Raw genomic sequence first — 22071 nt, 5'->3', positions numbered from 1 at the left:
TGCCCTTCCTTTCCTAGGCCAGTCGTCACCTGGGGAACCAGCTGGTGTCGGAACCAGGAGGGACTGGGGCTGCCATGGGCAGTGTGGCAGGAAGGAGAGAGGAAGGAAGACAGAGGGTGGGCAAGGAGCAGCAGGCTCCTGCAGAGCTGGAAAAGCTGGACCGAATTCCGCAGTGAGCTATTTCAGTACTGTGCCCTGGGGACTTCAGACCAGAAATATAGGGGGAGGTGAATTTGGTTGTGCAAATGATCCTGATCCACATCTTGAGAGGCCCTCAGCTGCTTTTGGGCTGAGGCCTGCTAGCACTTTTGCTGGGCCACGTAAGCTTGCTGCCTGGGCCACAGGGGTCGTGGGCACGGATGGGCAGTAACTCGTGCATGCCATGTGTGGCGCAGCATGCTGTTCTGCAGGCGCTCCCTCCCAAGGCTATTTGATCATGAAAATACGTAACTCACCTATGATTTACAACTGAGGAAACTGAGGCCAGGGTTGAGCTCAGAAGGGGTGGGAGTCAGGGCTGAGCAGGAGGCAGTGGCTGTGGATACACTGACTGGAGGTGGTTTTCCCCAAGGATGCCCACTGCAGGGAGGCCAGGACTGCCACCATCCTAGGGCCTGGGGGTCCGTCTGTCTTGGTTGTGGGCAGCAGGCCTCTATCTGTTCATCAGACATCTGCTGGGCTTAGCATGCTCTGTGCCAGGCAGTGTGCCTGGAGGGTTCGTGGTCCCTCAGGGTCACGTGACACAGGAAGGCTCCATGTCTGGTGGACTGTGGGCATACCCGAAGCGAGGCCCAGTTCTCTCTGGACTGATGGTACCTCTCTTGATCCCTGGACACCTGCAGTGGCCTCTCAGCTCACCTCTCTGCTGAACTCCTGCTGTCTATCCACTGTCCCCGCAGCCATAGTAGGACTTCCCAAAGGCAAGCCATGCTTCAGACTAGCTTCAAGCCTCCAGTGGTTTCCTGCTGAGCTGGGAACAAAGCCAAAATGCCTTCCATACCTAGAAGCTCTCCTGCCTGCGTCCTCTTCCTGTGTCATCTCTTGCCCCTGTCCCTCCTTGACCTTTGGGTTCCACCAACACTGGACCTTACGCTCAGTTGGGGTTCCCCATGTCAAGTCTTTGTGTGTGTTTTTTCGCCTGCCTGAAACATTCTCCCTCCGATCACTCCTTGTTTGTCTCATTAATGCGCCAGGCCCTTCTGCTTTCTGTCAGATGCCTTGTCCTCAGCACAGGCCAGCCCAGGCCCATGTCAGGAGACTCAGCTCCCTGGAACTCCGCAGCACTGTGCACCTGCACTCCAGCTGAGCTCCAGGCTGGCACACACCTGCTCACGATCGCTCCCAGGCTGCCCAGTGTTTACCATGCTGTTGGCCACACAAGGCCCAACACATCTATCTATCTATCTATCTATCTATCTATCTATCTATCTATCTATCTATCTATCATCTATCTATCTATCATCTATCTATCTATCTATCTATCTATCTATCTATCTATCTATCTATCTATCTATCTATCATCACAGAGCTGCAGTGGTCCTCATAAAAATGAACACAACAGCTGACATTTCAGGAACCTCTGCTCTGTGCCACACACCACGCTAAGTGCCTCCCTCCCCACCCCAACACTGGGACACCCTTCCTTGGGCAGAACCGTCTCCACCCTTCCCAGATGGTCATGCAGCCTTATCTGCTGCTCTTCTCCTTTCCTTGTCCCTTTCCTCTCTCTGTGAGCCCTCCTGTTCTCTCCCTGTCTCTACCTCTTTGGGTGTCTCTCCTAGGCCTTGCTGGGTCTGGTTCAGTGGTAGCTCCCCTCAGCCTCACCTCTGCGGAGTCAGCAAGGGGGCAGGCCTGTGGCGTGCCCTATCTCCCAGCCTGGAACTAGAACCCACGGGTGATCTTTGGGAGGAGATGGCACCACATCCTTGACCTGCAGGAGCTAAGATGCCTTGACACTGACCTTTTACCTGGTTTGAAAACTGTCACACTCTGTTGTCGAGTCCTGGCCCCTACCACATACGGTAGAACTGGTAAAAAGGGGCAGGAAATGGGCACTTTGCTTGTTCTCCCCTTGTTGATCTCTTGGCCCTAACAACCCTGTGCGTAGGTATTATTATTACTTCTACCTTTGAGATGAGGAAGGTGAGCCATGTGACTAGACTAAAGTGCAATGGCTGGCAAAAAGCAGGGCCAGGGTTCAAAGTCCTGTCTCCTGACCCCAAAGCCTGGCTCTCACCCATGCTGAACTGCCTCACCGTCCTGGGCACTGCCCTCTGGAATTCTGCCTCTAAAATGAGGTCCCAACAGGCTCATTTTTTTTAATGGTGCTGGGGATTGAACCCAGGGCCTTGTGCATGTGAAGCAAGCACTCTACCAACTGAGCTACATCCCCAGCCCCCAATAGGCTCATCTCGAAGGCCCCTGCTGGCTCAGCAGCTGGGAAAGACCAGAATCTTCTGGTGGAGATCTCTCTTGACACTGGCCCACCTCCCTCCTCATCTCCAACTTTCCCAAAGGTCCCCAGGGAAAGGCGAGATGAGCTGGGTGATGGGAGGGTGCTGTGTGTCCACATCCCCTGCCACCTGGGGTCCTCTGGCTGCCCACCACAGGAACAGCGGCACTGTCTGGCCCTGCACCACTGCCATATGAATCGCCTCCTCCACAGACCGAACAGCTGGCAGGGCCAAAGTCAAGGAGAGTGGGGGATGGCTTGTTGTGGGTGGCCTGCCCAGCATCCATTTCTTCTGATTCCATTTCCTTTTTCATGACCACCTGGTTTCTTTTATTTATTTGTCTGTCTGTTTATTTACTTTGTAGAGCCTCAGGCACATCAGTCAAGTGCTCTGCCACTGAGCTACACCCCAGCCCTGACCTATGTCCTATGGGACATTCACTTGCCCCAAGAATCCCTCAGCCCATCATTCACAACTTTGCCTTCCCTGGATCATAGGGGTTGGTTCAGGGGCGAGCCTGAGATCTAGCTGTGGCCGACAAGAGACACAGACTCCTGGGACTTGGTTGAGACTCAGGGAAGAGAGAGACTGCACCTTGTGCTCTGGTCAGTAACCATGACCCAACCACTGTATCAACCCCCTGCGGAGTGGAGGAGTGATTCTGTGGATTCTGAGGGTAAAGACTACCCAGTAGGAGAGGGTGCAGAGATGGAGGTGGTTAAACAAGTCTCACTATAGCTGACCTCTAGACTTCCTAAGCACTGGGCCAGCTAGCTGATTTGTTCTGTTTTAATTAGCCAGTTTTCAAGTTTGGTTATATCTTCTGTCATCACTTGCAACCACAAGTACCCTAACTTACTCAGAGGGGGTCTCTGGCAGTGGTGCCTGACAACTGTTGGCTCCTAGGCGGATGAAGGAGGGGGACCGACTGAGTGAAGCAGGAGCAGGGAATGTGTGTCGCAGGGGAACGAACACAAGCTCTGTTTTCCTAGGGACGCCTCCTCACCGTGGTCTGGCAAGTGTTTCTCAAAGGTCCATGTGTTGAAGTCTTGACTCTAGCACTGCTGGGAGATGGTGGGACCTTTAGGACGCAGGTCTGGTGGGGGGTCCTTGGGTCACTGGGGACATGCTCTTAGTGGGACACTAGCCCCTTCCCCTTCTGCCTCCTGGACCATGATGTAAGTGAGTTTCTGCCATGCACTTGCCACCACTACCTTCTGGCATGTCCATCAGAGGCCCCCCCCAAATGGGACTGCCCAATCTTGGACTAGAAACTACAAAACCATGAACCTAATTAAATCTTTTCTCTTACAAGTTAATTATCTCAGGTATTTTATTAATAGTGATGGAAAGCTGACTAACATATACCAGCGTCCAACAGATAAGGTCCTCAACAGTGGGCCTCTGGGCTGGCCATCCCCGCCAGCCTGGGACTTATAGCTACACCTACATGGTGCTACTGCTACAACACAATTATATTCCATTACATTTGTGGCAAGTCCAAAGCATTAATTTGCCATGTAAACATAGTTAAATAGATCACAATTTTGTGACCTTGTTTTGGGGGTTTTTCATTTTTCAAATTCTAGGAGCCTGAAAATATGGTCTTGGCCTTGCAGGCCTCTCTCAGCTGTTCTGCGGCAGTGAGGTCTTTCAGCAGCTTCTTTGTCACCTTGAAACAACTACTCTGAGCTCAAAGGATGTACCCACAGTGCTCCTTGTCAAAGGCAAGCCTCTCGGGTCCTCTGGTGGGACAGCCAGGCAGTAGGGGCGGGGGTGGGGTCCCAGACACCCAAGGAGAGGGCCAGTAGTGGGGACTCACTCCAGTCTTGAAGCATTTCTCTGCCACCAGGGCAGAGTAAGTGGGGCTCACAGGGAGGGAGGAAGGAGGGGAGCGAGCTGGCAAGAGGGAAAGAGACACATGGAGTGTGCAGACAGGTACAGGCCCTGCTGCCGGTGTTCGCTGGAGCCTTTCATTTAAGTTTCCTTTCACTTTTCTCTTAAAATCCGTGCCCCTTTTGCACCATCATGCAGAGACTGACGGTGGCCCAGCCTTGAACACAACTCTGCGTGGCACCGCAGGAAAGATGGGCTGGGCCACCTGGAGGCCAGGAGCTGGGCAGAGCCTCTGCAGGGACCAGGGAGCCTGCCTGCTGGAGATGGGTGAGGCCGGGTGCCAGGCTGCGACGTAGGGACACCCTTGCGCAGGCACTCCACCCACCAGTTTTGTGCTGCCAGGATTCATCAGTCACCCAGCTGCTTCCTTGTCTTGGATACCCTTTGGGACAACATTCTAGTTTCTGAGCCTATTTAAAAAAAAGGCAAAAGCTACAGAAGAAACGAGACCCACCTTGCCATCAGCCACCACGGACTTAGCACACCCTCTCTTGAGTTACTGAATTCCCATCCCAGTCCAATGAAGTATGGCAGGCAATGACTGGTGCCATCCCCAGGCCCTTTCCTCCTGCCTGTGTGACTACGACAGGGTCCCAAAGCCTCATTTCAATGTGGAGAAAGGAGAAGTCCAGGGTGCCTCACTTCCTCCTTCTCCCCTAGACTCCTTTTGGGAGCATGTGATGCTCACTATCTTGGAACCAGGAGCATCCAGAGTGTCATCCAGTGCTGACCCAGGCTCCGATGCTACACAGCTGCAGAAGCAGCAGCAGGACTACCAACTCCGGGGACTTCCTATCTAGTGGACACTGGCTGTCCCTGTTGGGCCTCTACTGGTTGTGTGATTCTTACCTGCATCCTAAGGTATACAGTGAAGCTCAGAAGAGTTGAACGACTTACTCAAGGGAAAGCACTTAGCACTCATAGTAAGGCCTCACCTAACACTGGTGCACCTCCACAACTGTCAGGGCAGTCTGCCCTTGTGTGTTGAAGAACAGGCCAGGGAGCTTATCCACAGCTGCCTTGGTGCCTCTGGGTCAAAAGCCTCAAGATGGGAAGGGCATGAACTTTCTCCTAGGTGAACTGTTGTCTCTAGAAGTTTAGTCCAAAATTTAACTTCTTCAGAATGTTCAGTGAGTAGCACATTCAGCCCAGTCTCCCACAGGAATATCCTTCACCTATGAATCACAAACCCTGGTCTGATGTCTATGGGGAGGATCCAGTGGTCAGTGTGAGCCTCCCTCAAGAAGGGAACACAACAGTGTTCTTGACACCTGATTGACTAAAGCAGGGAAGGGTGCAGGTCAGACAAAGGTTTTCTACTTAGCCAGAAGTAAACCTGGGTAAACCCTAAGACTCTGCTGATAAGTCTCACCTGCTGGGCACTTTCTTCCCCTCATTAGCACCTCTTCACTAAATGCAAACAATGCAGTAAGTGGACTTGTCTAAGCCTATTCCTGCTGCTTCTCTAGGATGGACAGGTAGTTAGTTGGTAGTAGGACTGAACACAGGCAAAAGCAGTGCTCCTCCTGCATCCTGTCAGGCCCAGGCACACTCCTCTACTGAGCACAGGCAGCACTCTTCCAGGATGGGCCTCCTCTAGTTATAGTCCAATCAACCTTTTAAAACCAAGGGTAGGGGGCTGGGTTTGTAGCTCAGTGATGTAGCACTTGCCTAGCACGTGTGAGGCACTGGGCTTGATCCTCAGCACCACATAAAAATAAATAATAAAATGAAGGTATTATGTCCATCTACAAAAAAAAAAACACCCAAAAAACAAAACAACCCCCCCCCCTAAATATCCCTTTGCTTTGAGGCATACGAGACTAATATTAGCTATTCTTTCTTGAGACCTATTATGTGCTGAACTTGCACCTACTGAATCATTTAATGGACAACCCCCACGCTCTGGGTCACTGTTACTGTCTTCACCTCACCATCGCCAGGTGTGTAACTGAGGAAGGTGATGCTGTCTACACCAGGAAGCGGAGGAGCTGGGCCTCCACTCAGGCAGTGCAGCCCCAGAACCCCACGCTCCACTATGCCTCACTGTGCTGCTGGAGGTGTGCTACTGATGTATCTGCCCCTGGCCGCCCTCGCAGGGGCAGAGTCTGGGGCTCCACAGCCACCTTTGACTGGCTGGAGAGGTCAGGAAAGCAATGCAAAGACGTATATTCTGCATCTTTCATTCCTTCTTCAATGGCCGCATCACTTCAGGGCAGGGGCCATGTCTGTCCTGTTCTCAGGCATATCCTTAGCACCGGGCTCAGCACATGGCCCGGAAGAGGCACGCACACAGCTGTTGGGGGAATGGGGTCACTCATGGACTCAGAGCTGCACTGGTCACAGCTAGACACCGAGGATGGTGATGCGGGGAAACGCAGATGAACAAGACCATCCTACCCCCAGATTCACTGTCTGGCTGTGGTGGCTAACAGCCATGAAGTAGAGTGCTGGCCCGGCAGGGGGGTTTGGAGGAGGGAGTGGCCCATTCAGCTGAGGACACCCACAACCCTGAGGAGGAATGGCTCTTGAGAGAGATTAGTCTCTCCTCTTCCACTTCTATCTTGAACCTGTGTTCCTTGGAGTCCGATCTTCCTTTTAGAGGAGGACCAGAAGAGATACTGGTACTGCCACCGCAGACCAAGTTACCCCAGCCAGGTGACCTAGGGGACCTGACCCAGCCTTAGAGCCCAGAGAGCTGGTTAGCCGGGCTGCACCTTGGAAATCAGGAAGACACCTTAGCGATGGCTTCTCTGTACAAGGTTGGGCACCCCTGGTCTTGGCGGCCATCCTTGCCATTCTGCGAACTGTTTCCCAGGAAGTGTGTGTTCAATAAGTATCTGTGGCATGACTGACCGGAAGAAAATGAAGCCCTAAGTTGGTTGGGTGATTGGTGGCAGCTTGGTGGGATGAGAGAATTCAGCAGTTCTGATCTTGGGACTGCCACGTATTCCCTGGAGAAAGTCTCTTCTCTGGGCCAGCGAGGCCCCTTGTGCCCACCTGCACAATGGAGCAGCAGAATGAGATTGTCTTAAATGAAGGCGTTTTAAGGTCTATCCCCTGGCTAGAGAAAAGGCCAGGACAGACCCAGGCTGTGGGGCTCGCAGGTGGGTACTCAGTCCATGACATGCCTCAGTGTACCTGCCTCTTCTTGGCCTCAGGAGTGGGCTTTGGCAGTAAGAGGCCTTCCTCTGCCTCCTCCTTCAACTCCATCAGTGCTGATGACCATCACTGAATATCCACAGGCCCCAGGGATCTTGGGTAGATCCAGGCCAGAGGGGCCAGAGGACTCCTTGTTTTGCCTGCTTCAGAATTCAGGCACACAAGGTGAAGAGCACTGTGTGGTAGAGAGGGCACCACAAGTTCCATGATTAGAAAAAGACAGTGTTCTGAGCTCCGCTGTGCAACTTAAATGTCAAGATTCCTTTCACCAGAGGAGATCCAATGACATTCTGGAAACTAAGTGTGAAATTCGATTCTGTCTCCCCAAAGGGATGCCATTATCTCTAGGGGGGCATTCTAATGAAGCCCCTTGGTGAGCAGAGGAGCCCTGGGCAGCAATTCCAGCAAAAAAGATCTTCTGTCCCTTGCCTGCTTAGGCCGGAGACTTGGCAGCTAATTAGAAAGTGTCTTGTACCTCTATTTCTAAACTGAAAATGCAGATAACACCTTGCCCATTCTTCACTAGATTTCTGTGAGGATAATTCATCAATACTTTATCAATTAATAATAATAATAATTAAAAACAATGGAAAGAACAATAGCTAGCATGTGTTGAGAATTTTCTGTGCCCAGCACTATTCTATGCACTCTATATACTCTTAGAGCAGTTGATGCAGAAGCTAGGAGGGTTGTGACTCTTTTACAGTCAAAGGCACCAAGGCGAGGAGAGGTTACAGTGTTTACCCAGGGCCACACAGCTGGTAGCAGAGTTGGATTTGAACCCAGCATCCAATATTTCTTACGTCAGGCATTATGTTAGATGATTAAGATGTATAGGAGTTTATATTTGAGAGAAACAGGCATATGTGCAAATAGTTAAGAAAAAAGGAAGGAAGGAAGGAAGGGAAAGCACTTTTAACTGAGTAACACCTTATATAAGTTCAAGGTGTTACTTTGCTTCTAAGGGGGCAGAAAAGCATGATGCCAGTCTAATCCCATCATAAGGGTCACAGTTGAGACCTCTGTAACAAGATAGCCAACAAGAGAAAAGCACTATACATTTATTTACCTACAATTTCAGGTGACAAAGAGGAATGAAGAAATGAAGACCCAAAGGTCCAGGGAAACCTGTTTTCATGCCTAGGTCCCATGAAGAATGGACCGCTGCATAGAAATTTGGTTGGACCAAAAGGGAGCAATGTGATGTAGTAGATCAGACAGGGTGGCCAGAGAATTTCTTTATGGTTGCATAAAGAGAAGGTTAGAGTAAGAGGTTAGATGAGCTGCCTTGGGGAAGAGGTATTCTGGTTTCTGTGACTTCCTGGAGGGTCAGAACAGGACTGGAAAGTGACTGCTTCTGACTTTTTCCTGTGTCCCTCAAAGTCCTCAGCATGGCAAATACCATACTTTGGGGTACTGGTTTTTCCCCAACATTATTGTTTCATTAGTCTATATGATTTACATATTCAAATATACATGTACACACTATAAATTTTTTATCTATTTATACACACGTGTGTGAGACAGATCTTATTAACATGGGATTGTTCAAAAACTTTCCCCTCCCCTCCCGGGCAGGTCAAAGTGAACTTTCTAACCCCTTCATCGCCCAGTCTCCCCATCCTTTCTTCCAGTGTCTGAGTTCAGGCCCCTCTGGCAGGCAAATTCCTCTGCTCTAGTGGTGCTGCCACAGGCCCAGGGCTAAGGAGGGAGGAAACCAGGAGAAAACCTTAGCTGAAAGGTTAAGACAATTTACATAATAATGACCTGGGAGGGAGGAGGAGAGAGGAAAGGAAGGGGCAGAGGAAAAGGAAAGTGAGGAGGAAGGAGGGGGAGAAAGAGAGGGTGAGGGTGGGGAGCGCTAGGGTGATCTGAGGGAGAGGGCCAAGAAGGAAAGCCCTGCAGGCGGGGAGAGCAGAGGCCTACCAGGGGCAACTAAGGGATTGCAGTGGGACAGCAGGAACACAGCCAAGGACCTATGAGTAAAGCAGTGGAGTTATCTGTGGGTCCCTTTACATGCTCTTAGAGAGCCTTAGGATAAGAATGGGATTCTTTCAAGGATTTGGTTTGCCTGACTGTACAGTGCCTGTTTCAGTGGGTCTCTGCTTTGCACCTGAGCCACAGGGACTATGGTTCTGTCAGGGTTACACGTCTGTATTATGTACTTATGTATTTTGTATGCATGACTGGGCAAGTCACCTAGTTTCTTTGTGCCTTTTTTTTTATATATTTATTTTTCAGTTGTAGTTGGACACAATACCTTTTATTTATTTATTTATTTTTATGTGGTGCTGAGGATCGGACCCAGGGCCTCGCATGTGCTGGGTGAGTGCTCTACCGCTAAGCCACAACCCCAGCCCCCCTTTTTTTTCTTACTAAATGGACATAATAGTAGAACCCACTGCCCAGGTGGTTGTTAGGATGAAATAATTTCAAATAAAATAATGCATATTAACTAATAGGCCCTGGGACATAAATATCACAAGTCACTTTTATACTGGAGCCATTAGATCCTGGAGCTTACAGTCCCTGAATATACCCACTTGCTGATTACTGCACCCACAAGATTTGCAAGAGCACTCCTGGGGTAGTGGCTCCTGACTTCCTGCCCAGATGCTCCTTGTTCCCACTCCTCCAGGCTGCTAACACTAGTGTCTCAGTTTCTTGTCCTTATTCTTTTGTCCAGTAGTCAACCAAGCACCGCATCCCTCGATTTCTCTTGTCACTATACCTCACCGAGCTGCTTTCCTTTCAGGCCTATATGCCTCCCGCATGGTCTACTGTTGTAGCTTCCTGACCTGCCTCCTCACCTTCAGCTTGTCCCAACCTCGTCCACTCTGCAGAGGCCATCAGAGGAAACGCTGAGAATGTCACTTTCATCCCATCCCTCCCCAACTCCAAACCTGCCAATGGCTGCTACTGCCAACAGGAAAAAACCCAGACCCCCAAACAGCAAATCTGGACCCACCTGTGTCTTCCACCTTTCCCACACCTGGTCCATACCCTCCACCTGCTCCTGGCTACAGCCTCCTCTGCCAATCAAATCTCCTTTGGTCATGACCAACTACTGCCTTTACCCAGTGCTCACTGGCTGCTTCAGCTGCCTTCCTCGCCCACACCTGCACTTCTTAACCATGCTTCAAGACTGCTCCTACCTCCTTTCCTCTAGGCAGCCAGCCCTCCCTGACCACCACATGGAAGCCGTGGTCATGCAGCTCATGAGCACGGTCTTCCCCAGAAGATGACCATCTCCTGAGAGGTCCGTCCATGTGCCTTTGAATCTTGTCTGCTCAGGGCTTCGCATAAGCTACACAAGACAGGTGCTCAACGACCACCACCTGGTCATTTAGAGACGAAACTCCACGCACTTTCCTTTTTTATCTGAGAACTGAGAGAGCAAAACATGTTCTCTTCCATACAAGGAATGTTTTTTGAAGACCTACTATGTTCTTAACAGTGTGCTGGCTGTTGGAGTGAGGATGTAACCCAAGGGTGAATGACAAAAGCCTTAACGATGAAGACCTTAAATTACAGTGGGTTCTTATTCTATGCCCCATTGATAGGTATGAGAACCCTGTAAGATTGTATACACATTTCCTAGGAATGTGCACACGTGCCCCTTTCTGCAGAAGGCTCATGGCTTTCATCAGCTGCTCCAGGGGGTTCTGACCACTCAAGTGCAAGGCCCACTGCTCTGAGGCAGGAGATGGCACCACAGTCTCCCTGCCAGCACATGGGGAGGTACTCAACAGGGAGAGAGCATGGTGCTGTTTCCCTGCTGAAGAAAGGAAAGGGAACCAGGAATGGGGGAGGGGAGCCCAGCTGATCCTTACTGAATGGGGCAGTCTCAGGAACAGGGAGGCAGAGAGCAGGGTCTGCAGAGTCCTGGAGGCAGGGGGCAGGTGACATCTTGGGGAGGGCTCTGTAGTCTGGTGAGGCTGGGCCCTGGGGCCCGGGGCCACAGACTGATGTCCCCCACTCCCAGGCTCAGGCCTGGGTGCAGGCACAATCATGAGGACAAGGGAGGAACCAATCAGTCCTCCTTCCTCTGGGGGCAGGTGGGGAGTCAGTGGCCAGAGGAAGCAGCCTGCAGCACCTGTTCTGTGGATGGGACGGAGGCAGCAAAGATGCTCTCAGATGCTCTTCTGTGGGGAGGACACACAGCTGGCGGGCCCAGCAGGCACCGGGAGGCCTCCTCCAGAGACCCCCTGAGGGCTGGCGACGGGCAGGGGAGGGGAAGGTATAGAAGGACAGTCTTTTCTTTAGGGTTCAAAAAACAGTCTGAGTCTGTACTGGTGGGTGGTTCCCCAACATCAAATGGCAGCTCCCCCAGGGAGAGAAGCCACAGGGGAGAAGCCCTGGGGACCGGAGAGGGCAGCCACCAGCCACCACTGGCCAGTTGTGGCAGCCTGGGCTGGGCCCAGCTTTACCTCCTCCCAGCACAGGGGCTCACTCCTCTCTCCTGGGCTGCGGAATGTAAGGTGGGTGCCCCCCGGGTCCTTTCAAAGCACCCTGTTCTCTCTCTTCACAGTGTGGCTGGCAGGGGAGGCTCTTGTTTGTCTTCACACTACACTGGGAAGCTCCTGGCCACAGGGAAAGGGTGGGGCCCTGGCTCCTCGTGGCTTCTCCACACCAGCAGTCACCGAAGCCCTCCTGGCGCAGGTGTCCTCACCCACAGGGTAGGACCCACTGCCACTTTCTTCTGCCCAGATTCCCACCAGCCTGCTCCTGGGAAGCCCTTCCTCAGCTGCCTGGCTTCCAGCCTGAGTCTGGGTTCATGGTCTTTCCCTGCTTGTCATCGGTGTCAGAGCACAGGGGGGAGGGCTGTGCACCGGGGCCTTATCAGGAAGGAAGACGGTGCCTATAAGCCTGTGCTGCCTGGGCACGGACCTGGCGCCTGCCATGGTGCCACTGGCCACTCACAGGACTAGGCTTCTACTCCACTGTGCCCGTGGCTCCTGGGGACTCCCACTCTGTTCTCCGTCCCTCCCGATGGACCCCTCCACTCCCTCCTGCTTGAAGGCGGCCTTGACCAGGGACTCCCATGGAGGGAGGAGAACAGCAAGAGAAGGGCTGCTGTCCCCTATGTTCCGCAGTGCGATCCTGAACACATGGCACTCCTAGTGATCCCCAAGCTATTGTCTTTCTGTCAGGATAACAGAAGAGGGGAATCTCACAGAAAGAATTCATGTTTTCCAAAATGGGAGGAGAAAGGCATTTCCCCAGCCGCACTAACTTCTCTGGGTTACAGTCAGGACAGGAGACTGTGGTAGGAAGAGTTGACTGGATGCTGCAGGCCACCTGTGTCAGTGTGCCTCTGGCACTGCCTGTCATCCAGTTAGGTGACAGCCAGGTACCCTGTTCCCCCCTTTGCCCAAGGAAGGTAAAAGATCAAAGGCTTGTGCCACGCCTAAAGGTCAGACCAGCACCACCTGCTCGGGGCATCCCGGCCTTTGTGAACTGTGAAGGGCTCAGCATAGCGCCTGGTGGCCAGGAGGCGCTCAACAAGTGATGGCTATCCTGATTCCCTCCACTGCCAGCACTATGACGGCGGACGGGCACTGTGCTCATCTGGGATAACACCGATCATCTCTATGATCTCGGTCGGTATTTTCCGAGGGTCTGGTTCCTGTATTCCCAGCACCTACCACACCTCCTGGCACACGGGGAGCCTGCAGTGAATGCCTAACAGAGCCAAGACTACAGAGCTAAGAGTGCCCTCCACTCCCCTTCCCCTTCCATAGGCTTTGGCCCTGTGGCCAAAACCAAGGCCGGTCTCCTGGGGGAGAGGCACCTCCCTATAGATCTAGCCTCCTGCCAGGGCCTGGCTCCCCCACCCTCCCTAGGCTGTCCTGGGACACACTCTCAGGCACCTAAAATTCCCAAGGACCTGGAGGAGCCAGTGCCTGAGCTGGGGCAATTCTGTGCCATGGAATTAGGATTTTCTCATAAAATATTAAATTTTACATTTAAAGCTATCTGTCACAGATAATTTGTCAGAAGGCCAAGACAGGTTTCCTCTTCGAGGGAGTCAAATTTTAGCTAAGACAGGATATGGGTGTAAGGCACAATCAAGTCACCCAGTGATTGGACACTAACACTGTCACCCAGAGACCCCAACGCAGGCCCCATATCCATTCCAAGGCGGATCCTTTTCCCCAGGCCCCTGGTCTGGAAAGGTCCGTGGGAGTCCCCATCCTGACAGGGACAAAGTGCTGCTTCTGGATTGAACTCTCTGAGGCTGCGTCTCCTCTTCCCGTCGACCTCCTTCCCTTTCATTTGCAGTTGCCAGTAAGAGTTCAGTGTTACCGGGAAGGTAAGCGTTTGCAGTAAGAGGCTTTTCTACGCATACGCCACTCACCACTTCTCAGATGTCTGAAAACAACCTCCAAACCTTCCCCATTCTGGGCCACTGAATTCCTTGGGGAAGGAAAGCCTCACACTTACCCAGGAGGGTCAGGAAACACATCCCTTGGTGTCAAGGAGAGGTCAATTTCAATGGCTGCCCCCAACCCCAACAAGGCATGGGAGGTTCTCCCAAGGAGGGGAAATGATGGCCAGGCAAGATTTGTTTTGTTCAATAGTTTTTTTTTTTGGTTGTTGTTTTTTTTCTGTTCCAGTTAATTGTGCCAAGCCCAGAACTGACACAGGGTTGCGGCAGCCCCACTTGAGGACAGACCCAGCCCTTTCTCTCTGCAGCACATGCCCTGGGATTCCGCACAGTGGAGACCACCTGTCAGGAAAGCCCTGCATTTGCCAGGCAGGTTCACAGAATGGCTTAGGTTGTGACTGCCACTGTACAGCGTCCACACAGAGCACGGCCTCTTCTGCTTCCTTTAAGCAGACTGGCATTATCAGGAGGAGGTGCCGGGGCCAGAGACAGGCCCTCTCCTCACTGCACCCTTGGGCTCAGGCGCATGCCTACCTTTTTCTCCTTGTCACCATATTCGACGCCCAAAGTGTCCATGGCCCGGACGATGGCTGCCAGTGACTGAATGGTGTTGCTGTAGACAACAGGCTTGTACTGCTTCACGTCCTCCCCAGAGAAGCCATCTTCATGGATGATCCTGCAGAAAAACCACACACATCACACCTGATCACACACTGTCCTCACGCCATGCAGAGGGCGTCGGGCATGGGAAGCCCCGTCCACACCCTGCTTTAGTGGGGTGAGGGCTGGATGAGTTATTGAGTTGCTGCATTAATGCCACAAAATATGAAGAAAAAAATCTTAATTACTGAAAAACAGAATATTGAAAAAAACCCTCATGTACAGTGAAAGAGGTTGCTAGTACTTGACAGCACTTAGAAGAGGAAAGCAAACACTAAGTGCTCAATACATGTTAGTTATTGGTATTTTAAGAAAAGCTTAGGATCTTAAGACAGGTATGCACTCAGACATACTGTGGAAAATCCCTGCCAGGGGTCTGTAAATGAAGGACACAGTTTTTCTTTCAGAGGAAACTCCCAGTGCTTTTGACCAAGGCAGGATGACCCACTAAGTCAATAAATAACCCATGGGGACATCCACAAGAGGTGCTCCCTGCTCCTCCACCCTGCACAGGGCTCTAACGGCCCAGTCAACATTACTCTGTAACAGTGACTGACACGGAGCCCATGAAGGGGACATCACAGTTCTCAGACACATGACGTTCCCTGGGGGCCAATCAATACGCGCTTGCTGCTGACAAGGATCTGGACAGGACCGAAAGCTGGAAAGAGGAAGTCATTCCGAAACAGCACGAGTGCTCTTCCAATTGAAGCAATGGGGAAAGAGTAAACGGATTTTAAGGCTAACTGCTGGCACGTGTGTCCCTCTGTGGGCTGTGTGGATTCTTCTTTGTGGACCAAGGCTGAGTGCTGTGGTGACATGTGCACATGCCAACCTAACGGCCCAGCCCTCCCCTCCGCCCCTTTCCATCCCTCCATTACCTTTGGTGCAGAAATACATTAAAAACCATCCATTTTTAAACAGCTTTATGGAGATACAATTCACATACCATGTGTCCCACCCATCTAAAGTATTCAATGCAACATTTTAGTTTATTCATAAGTTGGGGCCACCATCACTGCAATCTAATTTTGGAACATTTTTGTTGGCCACCTAAGTAACCCTCAGTGATCATTCCCCAACCCCACCCAACCCCCACCCCATGCTAATGTATGCTGTTTCTATAAATTTCTCTACTCTAGACAGTTGCTGTAAACTGAACCACACAGTTAGGGGGTTGTTTGTGAGTGGTTCTTTCATTCATACCACTGTTTTCAAGATTTACCCATGTTGCATATGTTCACATGGTTCACTTGTTATCCCTGAATAATATTCCTTAGTATGGAAATACCACTTTTTCCATATCCAGTCACCAGTTGATAGATACTCGTGATTCCTGTTGTAAAATCAGACTTGGTGATGGGTTGTGGGTTTTCATCCTGAGTTTCTCTAAGAAGCAGACCAGAAATAACCCTAAAGCCTTTCTTTTTTTGGGGGGGGTACTGGGGATTGAACTCAGGGGCCCCCAACCACTGAGCCATATCCCCAGCCCTATTTTGTATTTTATTTAGAGACAGTGTCTCACTGAGTTGCTTACTGCCTCGCTTTTGCTGAGGCTGCCTTTGAACTTGCAATCCTCCTGCCTCAGCCTTCCAAGCCACTGTGATTTTAGGCATGTTCCATGGCAACTGGCTCTAAAGCCGTTCATTTGACTTTGATTAGCTCTAACTTGATTTTTTCGAAAGCCTCCTGAGTGTTATGACCCATCAAGCCCACAGATGCCCTATCCAGAGAGACCTCATAGGGAATTGCTAGCTCCCATGGTACACAAATGGGAAACTGGATAGAACATACGAAACCAGAGAATAGGCAGTGTGCGGCTGTGGTCCCCCCGAGTCCTGCGATTGCTGGGAGGCGTCTACCGGTCACAGCACGGGGAAGGAGCAGCAGTATAACAGGGAAACTCACTGAGCCACAGAGAGACAGTTGGAGAGAAAAGTGCAGAGGGAAAGAGCCCAGGGCAGCTGTGTGCGCCTTGCATCTGGTGGTGGGTAGAACAGCCAGGGGAAGGACCAGCCTGGGAGCTCAACAGGCTGCACACTTGAGCACTCTCTGGGGCTGGGGGATGCATGGGTTCTGGGACAGTCCTTGCAGAAAGCCTCGATGTTCAGCAGACACCTCAGAAGGCTCATGCCATGGTAAGAGGGCTAAATGAGCCCCTAAGTCTCCCCGAGACCTGTCCTAAAGGTGCTAGATAACAAGCCTTGAAAAAAATCACAAGTAACTTAACCGCCTAATAGAACAAGGCCACTGCTCAGTGAATAAGGATGACAAAATCCAATACTAGGAGAATCACGATATCACCATCCAATAAAACATTCCTGGATACACAAAGCAGCAGGAAAGTGTGACCCATAATGAGAAGAATTAGTCAATAAGAACATTCAGAAGTGGCAGAGGTGAGGAAATGGGCAAGAATGTAAAGACATGTATTTAAAAATATTTTCAAGGAAATTTTCTTAAAAGAAATCATGAATGTAATCAGGAGAGAAATGGAAGACACAGAAATGAAAATAAATAGCTGAGATAAAAATTTCACTGGATGAGATGAACAGATTAGACACACAGAAGACCAGTGAACTTGAAGACAGCAATGGAAAGTACTCCAACAGAGACAGAGAAGAAAAGGGCTGACCGAGTTAGTTTATAACGAACGTAAACACGATGTAACAGCACAAAGGACAGGAGGGACGTACACCGTGCTGAGACTCCCACGTGAAAGACGTGGTGTGTGACCTGAGAGCACAGTGTGCATACATCATGGACTCCAGAGCAACACAGACAAGAAGGGCAACAGTCACTCGACTCCCCGAAGAGGCTGGGCTGACCTGAGCAGCGCTGGGGGACCTGCCCCAGAGGTGGGGGACACACTTCCAGAGCTGCTGGACCAGCTGGCCTTGCCCACATCCCAGGCCCCTGGCTGCCAACGGAATTTCCTTCCACCTGGGTTGGGCTCATCGTTTTTCTCACTTGGTTTCATTGATCTCAACATTCGCCGAGTGAGGAAGGAAGGTGGGTGTTTATTAGGCTCTTTTGGCTGAAGATGAAACTGAGGCGAGAGAGTAACAGCCCCGATGTCCCTCAGCAGATTAGTGTCAGAGCCAGAAATGCAGCCCAGGTGTCCAAGAACGTGGTCCTTTACCACACCTTAAACCACGCCCTGGACGAGGCAGAACACTGTCCCCGGCAGGTGTCAGATGGTGGCTCATTTGTGGTTTGCAGAAATGATGCAATTTGGGAAAAACTCAAACTCATGCTCAAGTCATGATTATGAGTCTTGCAATTTGTTCAAGCTGTAGTTTACTACCGGGCTTGCTGGTCTCAGGGCAATTTTATACCCCTCACCCCCAACTACAAAGTACCAAGCACTCACTCAACACCAAAAAACCTGGACGGTCCAGGATTATTTTTCATAATCCTGCCACTCGGTGGAAGACACGGACCTTTTAATTTAAGGCCTTCCACAGCATTTTTCCATGTCACATTTCCTCTCTTTTCTCCCCAGCTCTGATCCCAAGCAGATCTCCTTCACAGTATCAATACAGCCCCTTTATTTTCTGTCTCCCCATGTCATTCCAGAGAGGCACAGCAGAGGGGTGGTTACAGCTTGGGCCACAGACAGGCCTGAGCCAACGCTGGCTCTCCCAGTGATGAGCTGTGTGTCCCCAGGGAAAGCTCTGGCCTCTCCAGCCTTGCTGTCCCCATCTGCAGGAAGGTGTCGTGAGAAGCGGCTCATCGCTACATGACAGGCAGCAGAGACTAGTAATAGTGTTCTCATTCCAAAGACAATCTCCTTCATTTGTGGTTTACGACTGGCAGAATCCCACCTGCAGCCCGTGTCAGAGGGTCACCCTCTGTGCTGAGCACTTCACATACTACATCTCATCTTTTGTTCAAAACAGTCCTAGGGCATAAAAATCACTGTTGCCTCCTGAGAGATCAGGAAGCCGAGGTCAAGGAGGTCTGATCACTTAGTTGAGATCACACAGCTGGTCAGTGGCAGAGCAGCCCCTGAGGTCCTACTTGTGACTGGCAGAGGCAGGGCTTCTTTCTCTGCCCCGGCTCCTCTTATCCACACTATGATTGAAAGGTGGCCTCTGGGTGGGGTTGGAGACACACCCCAGAGGAGTTCAGTCTCATGGGACAGCCCAGGTCTGAAGCTGGAGGTGACAGAGGCCTGGACTTAGAAACCATCTCCGTGAGACATCTTAGCAACAGTCAGTGGCCTCTCACACTGCGGCACTCCAGGTGGCGATGCTGAGTGAAACAGCACCTGGTCAAGTCCCAGAGACATGGGCTGAGCCCCTGGATCCAACCACTCCTGAAGCCAATCTATCTCTATACTTTTGAGTGATATGAGCCAAAATAACTTCCTCTTATTTTTGTGTAAGCTAATGTGATTTGCATTTCTGTCACTTACAACCAATAGTCATGATTAAAATGTTTTGTAACTTGATAACAAGAAATTATGTCCCAGTAGACTTATTAATTTTATTTTATCTTTGCCACCAGCCTGTCACCCTCTGCTCCCTCTTCCCATGTTACCTGGCACAGGGCTGGGCTCTCCATGGTGCTTGGGGCAGGTGGGACATAATGACATAAGTCAGGTGTACACAGATGTACAAGACCTGCCCCTCCAAGGTGCGCACTAAAGGAGGCGGACAGGTGTGTGCCTGTGTGTGCTGGGGCGGGGCCACCATATTTCTGATGCCTGCAGAGTCAGGGCTTCAAAGTGAGGCCTTGCTCGCTCTGCACTGCTGCGCTCCCATAACTCAGGGGCTTTGAGTAGGAGCCAAAATCATGGGGAGTGGGAGGGCTGACCACTGGGGGCTGTTGGCAGCCTGAGAGCTCCACTTGGACAAAAGCTGAGTTGGACTCTGGAAATCGGATCACGGCTGGGAGGAGATCTCAAGTGGAAGTGTGGGGGTGGGGGTGGCAGCCACGCCCCTGGAGCCAGGCAGGGGTGGAGGGACACTGCCCCCACCCACTCCACCCCTCTTTGCTGCCTTGGGGACCCTGCAGGAGGCCCAGACTTGGGCTTCCTCTGCTCTCTGCACTTGGCTGCAGGAAGACTCCCCAGGCACAGTGGCCTTATATGGTCACAGAACCACAGGCTGGGAGCTGGAAGGGACCCTGGACAATCATCTGGCCCAGCAGCCATTCTCCTTCTCTGAATCACAGACCCCTCTGAGGTTGTGACAAAGGCCAAACGCACACAGTTCTTCCCTCCGTTGCTGGAGTTTCATGAACACCCAGGCCCTAAACTGCTGGGACACATGACTTCATCTCCACCCTGGATTAAATGTCCCTCCCCCCTGCAGAGGGGTGGTCTCTCTGTCCTCTGCACAATCCCTTTAACAATCCAGAACAGGGCGGGGGCTTCCAGCTGCATGGCTGGGGGTTTCCCTAACTGCTTGGTGCTTCAGTTGCCTTTCCCTGGAGATGGGCATGGGAACAGCAGCCAGCCTCACGGGAATGTGGTTAGGACCAAAGAAGGAAGATGTGCGCAGGCCTGCCCTCAGCGGGCGCGCACTCTGGTCAGCTGTTGCTGTGACTGCTCTCTTCAGCCAGTTGCGTGTGCCTGTCCTATGGAGGAAGAGGATGTGAAGTGGGTCCCTGGGTGGACCTGCCCCTGCCAGGAGAGCAGGAGGAAGGGTTAACTCGCTCTAGCAGGGAAAGGGAGATGAGGAGGGAGAGGGCATTCTCTAGATCCTAACCGTACCAGGATGCCTCCTACCCAGGCCAGAGAAATGTTCCTGCTTAGAGCCGACATGGCCATCTGCCAGGCGGGAGCCCAGTTCCGAGACGTGTGCATAGGGACATGGTCAGTTTGTGTCTGAGCAGGAGGGGCTTTCCATTGTGCTGCAGGCTTCTCATCTCCCTTGGTGCCCCCTGGTATGGAGGACGTGGTGGGCAATGCGAGGGGGGGGGGGAGCATCAAACTGCAAAACAAAGGCTCTCCCCCTCCTGTCTCACAGCCTCTTGTTGCCAATGACCCGAGGGTTCCCGGGAGGTGTTCTGTAAGCCCTTTGCTCATCCGTTCCTTCATTCCCCAATTAATTTCTCATCTGTTATCCAGACACCTATGTGCCAGGCACACGAATCAAGAGCTGGGGATACGAGAGTGAACAGACAGTCCCCACCCTTGTGACTCTTGTGTTCTAGTGGGGGCACAGAAGTTGACTAAGTCATTTCTCCAGTGACTATTTCAGCCATCATGGGTAACAGGGTAGCCCGGCTCTCAGGAAGCAGCATGGACACTGAGCGGGCTCTGGCTGGCAGGGAGCGAGGTGCTGCCCACTGGGAAGGGCTCGTGCAAAGGTGGGGTCCTGGCTGGTCTGGGGGCAGTGTGTGTGAGGTGAGCCAAGGCAGTGTGCGTGACGGCAGGTGGCAGCCCTGACGCGGGTGTCCTGCTCTCCTGAGGTCATTCCTGGTGGTTGTCAAGGAGCAGGTGTGGAGAGCAAGTAGTGCAATGTGGAAGACAGCATGAACGCCAGCCAGGCTGGGGGGGGGGGAGGCAGGAAGCAGCAGACCATCGTGGAGGTGGGCACAGCAGCAGGGAGGCACCGAGGGCAGATGGCCCTGCCCAAGGCCCTCTCCCTGTTTCTCTCCTTGTTGGAGCCCCCACTGCCAATATTCTTGTATTTCTTTCACTGGAAGGAAACATCCTGGCTGGTGGAGTGTGACCTGCAGGCAGGCTGGCTCCCCAACTCAGCCACCACCAAGAGTGGGAACTGAGCGAGAGGTCTGCAGGGTCCACAGGTACAAGGTGTGGACAGGGTAAGGGGAGGGTCAGTGGTGGGAATGAGCTGCCCAGAGCTGCAACTCACTCAGTGAGCTCTCACTCTCCACCCATATGTCCATCCACCCATCCATCCATCCATCCATCCACCCATCCATCCACACACGCATCCATCCATCACCCATCCATCCATCCATCATCCATCCACCCATCCATCCATCCACCCATCCATCCATCCATCCATCACCCATCCATCCATCCACTCATCCATCCACTCACCCATCCATCCATATACACTGAGCCCCTCTGCAACACTGGAGGCACCTGACTCTCTCTCACTAACCGTAGGGATCACAGTCAAGTCACCAACCTCTCCAGCTGCAGGTATCTCCTCTATAAAATGGGCACAATGAGTCTGCTACCCTTAGGAGCATTAAAAAAAATGTGTGAGGAGGGCTTGGCACACAGTTGGGCCCAATCAGTGCCACAGATACATCAGGGTAGGCCACCAGTCTTGTTTCCCAAGCCCCCTGGCCCCTCCTACCAGGTACAGCAGTGTTTGGACCCAACTGAATGGACTCCTGGGAGCCAGAGGGTAAATAACTGGCTCGGAGACTGCGGCTGGGCAGAGGAAAGACATGTGTTTAGCAAAGCAATTCTCTGCAGGGGCCTTGATTTCGGACTTCCCAGAATCCTAGGAGAGCAGAGGCTCTGAGACCTGAGGCCCCTGAGGGGAGGTCAGAAGGTTTGTTCTTCTCAGGAATAAA

The 22071-nt window shown here is 52.0% G+C and overlaps 1 protein-coding gene across 2 annotated transcripts in view; it reads right to left on the bottom strand.

Moving 5' to 3' along the window:
• Positions 1-22071, bottom strand: part of GNAO1 (G protein subunit alpha o1) — a 156196-nt gene that overhangs the window by 61394 nt on the left and 72731 nt on the right. For both annotated transcript variants that reach the window (XM_081273367.1, XM_081273368.1), the window contains exon 3: positions 14437-14578. In XM_081273367.1, coding sequence (XP_081129493.1) covers positions 14437-14578 — 142 coding nt within the window. The remainder of the gene's footprint in view (positions 1-14436; positions 14579-22071) is intronic.

This window comes from Spermophilus citellus, assembly GCF_964194105.1.
Source record: "Spermophilus citellus genome assembly, chromosome: 18".
Classification (NCBI taxonomy): Eukaryota; Metazoa; Chordata; class Mammalia; order Rodentia; family Sciuridae; genus Spermophilus; species Spermophilus citellus.
This window is presented reverse-complemented; position numbering and strand designations above follow the sequence as displayed.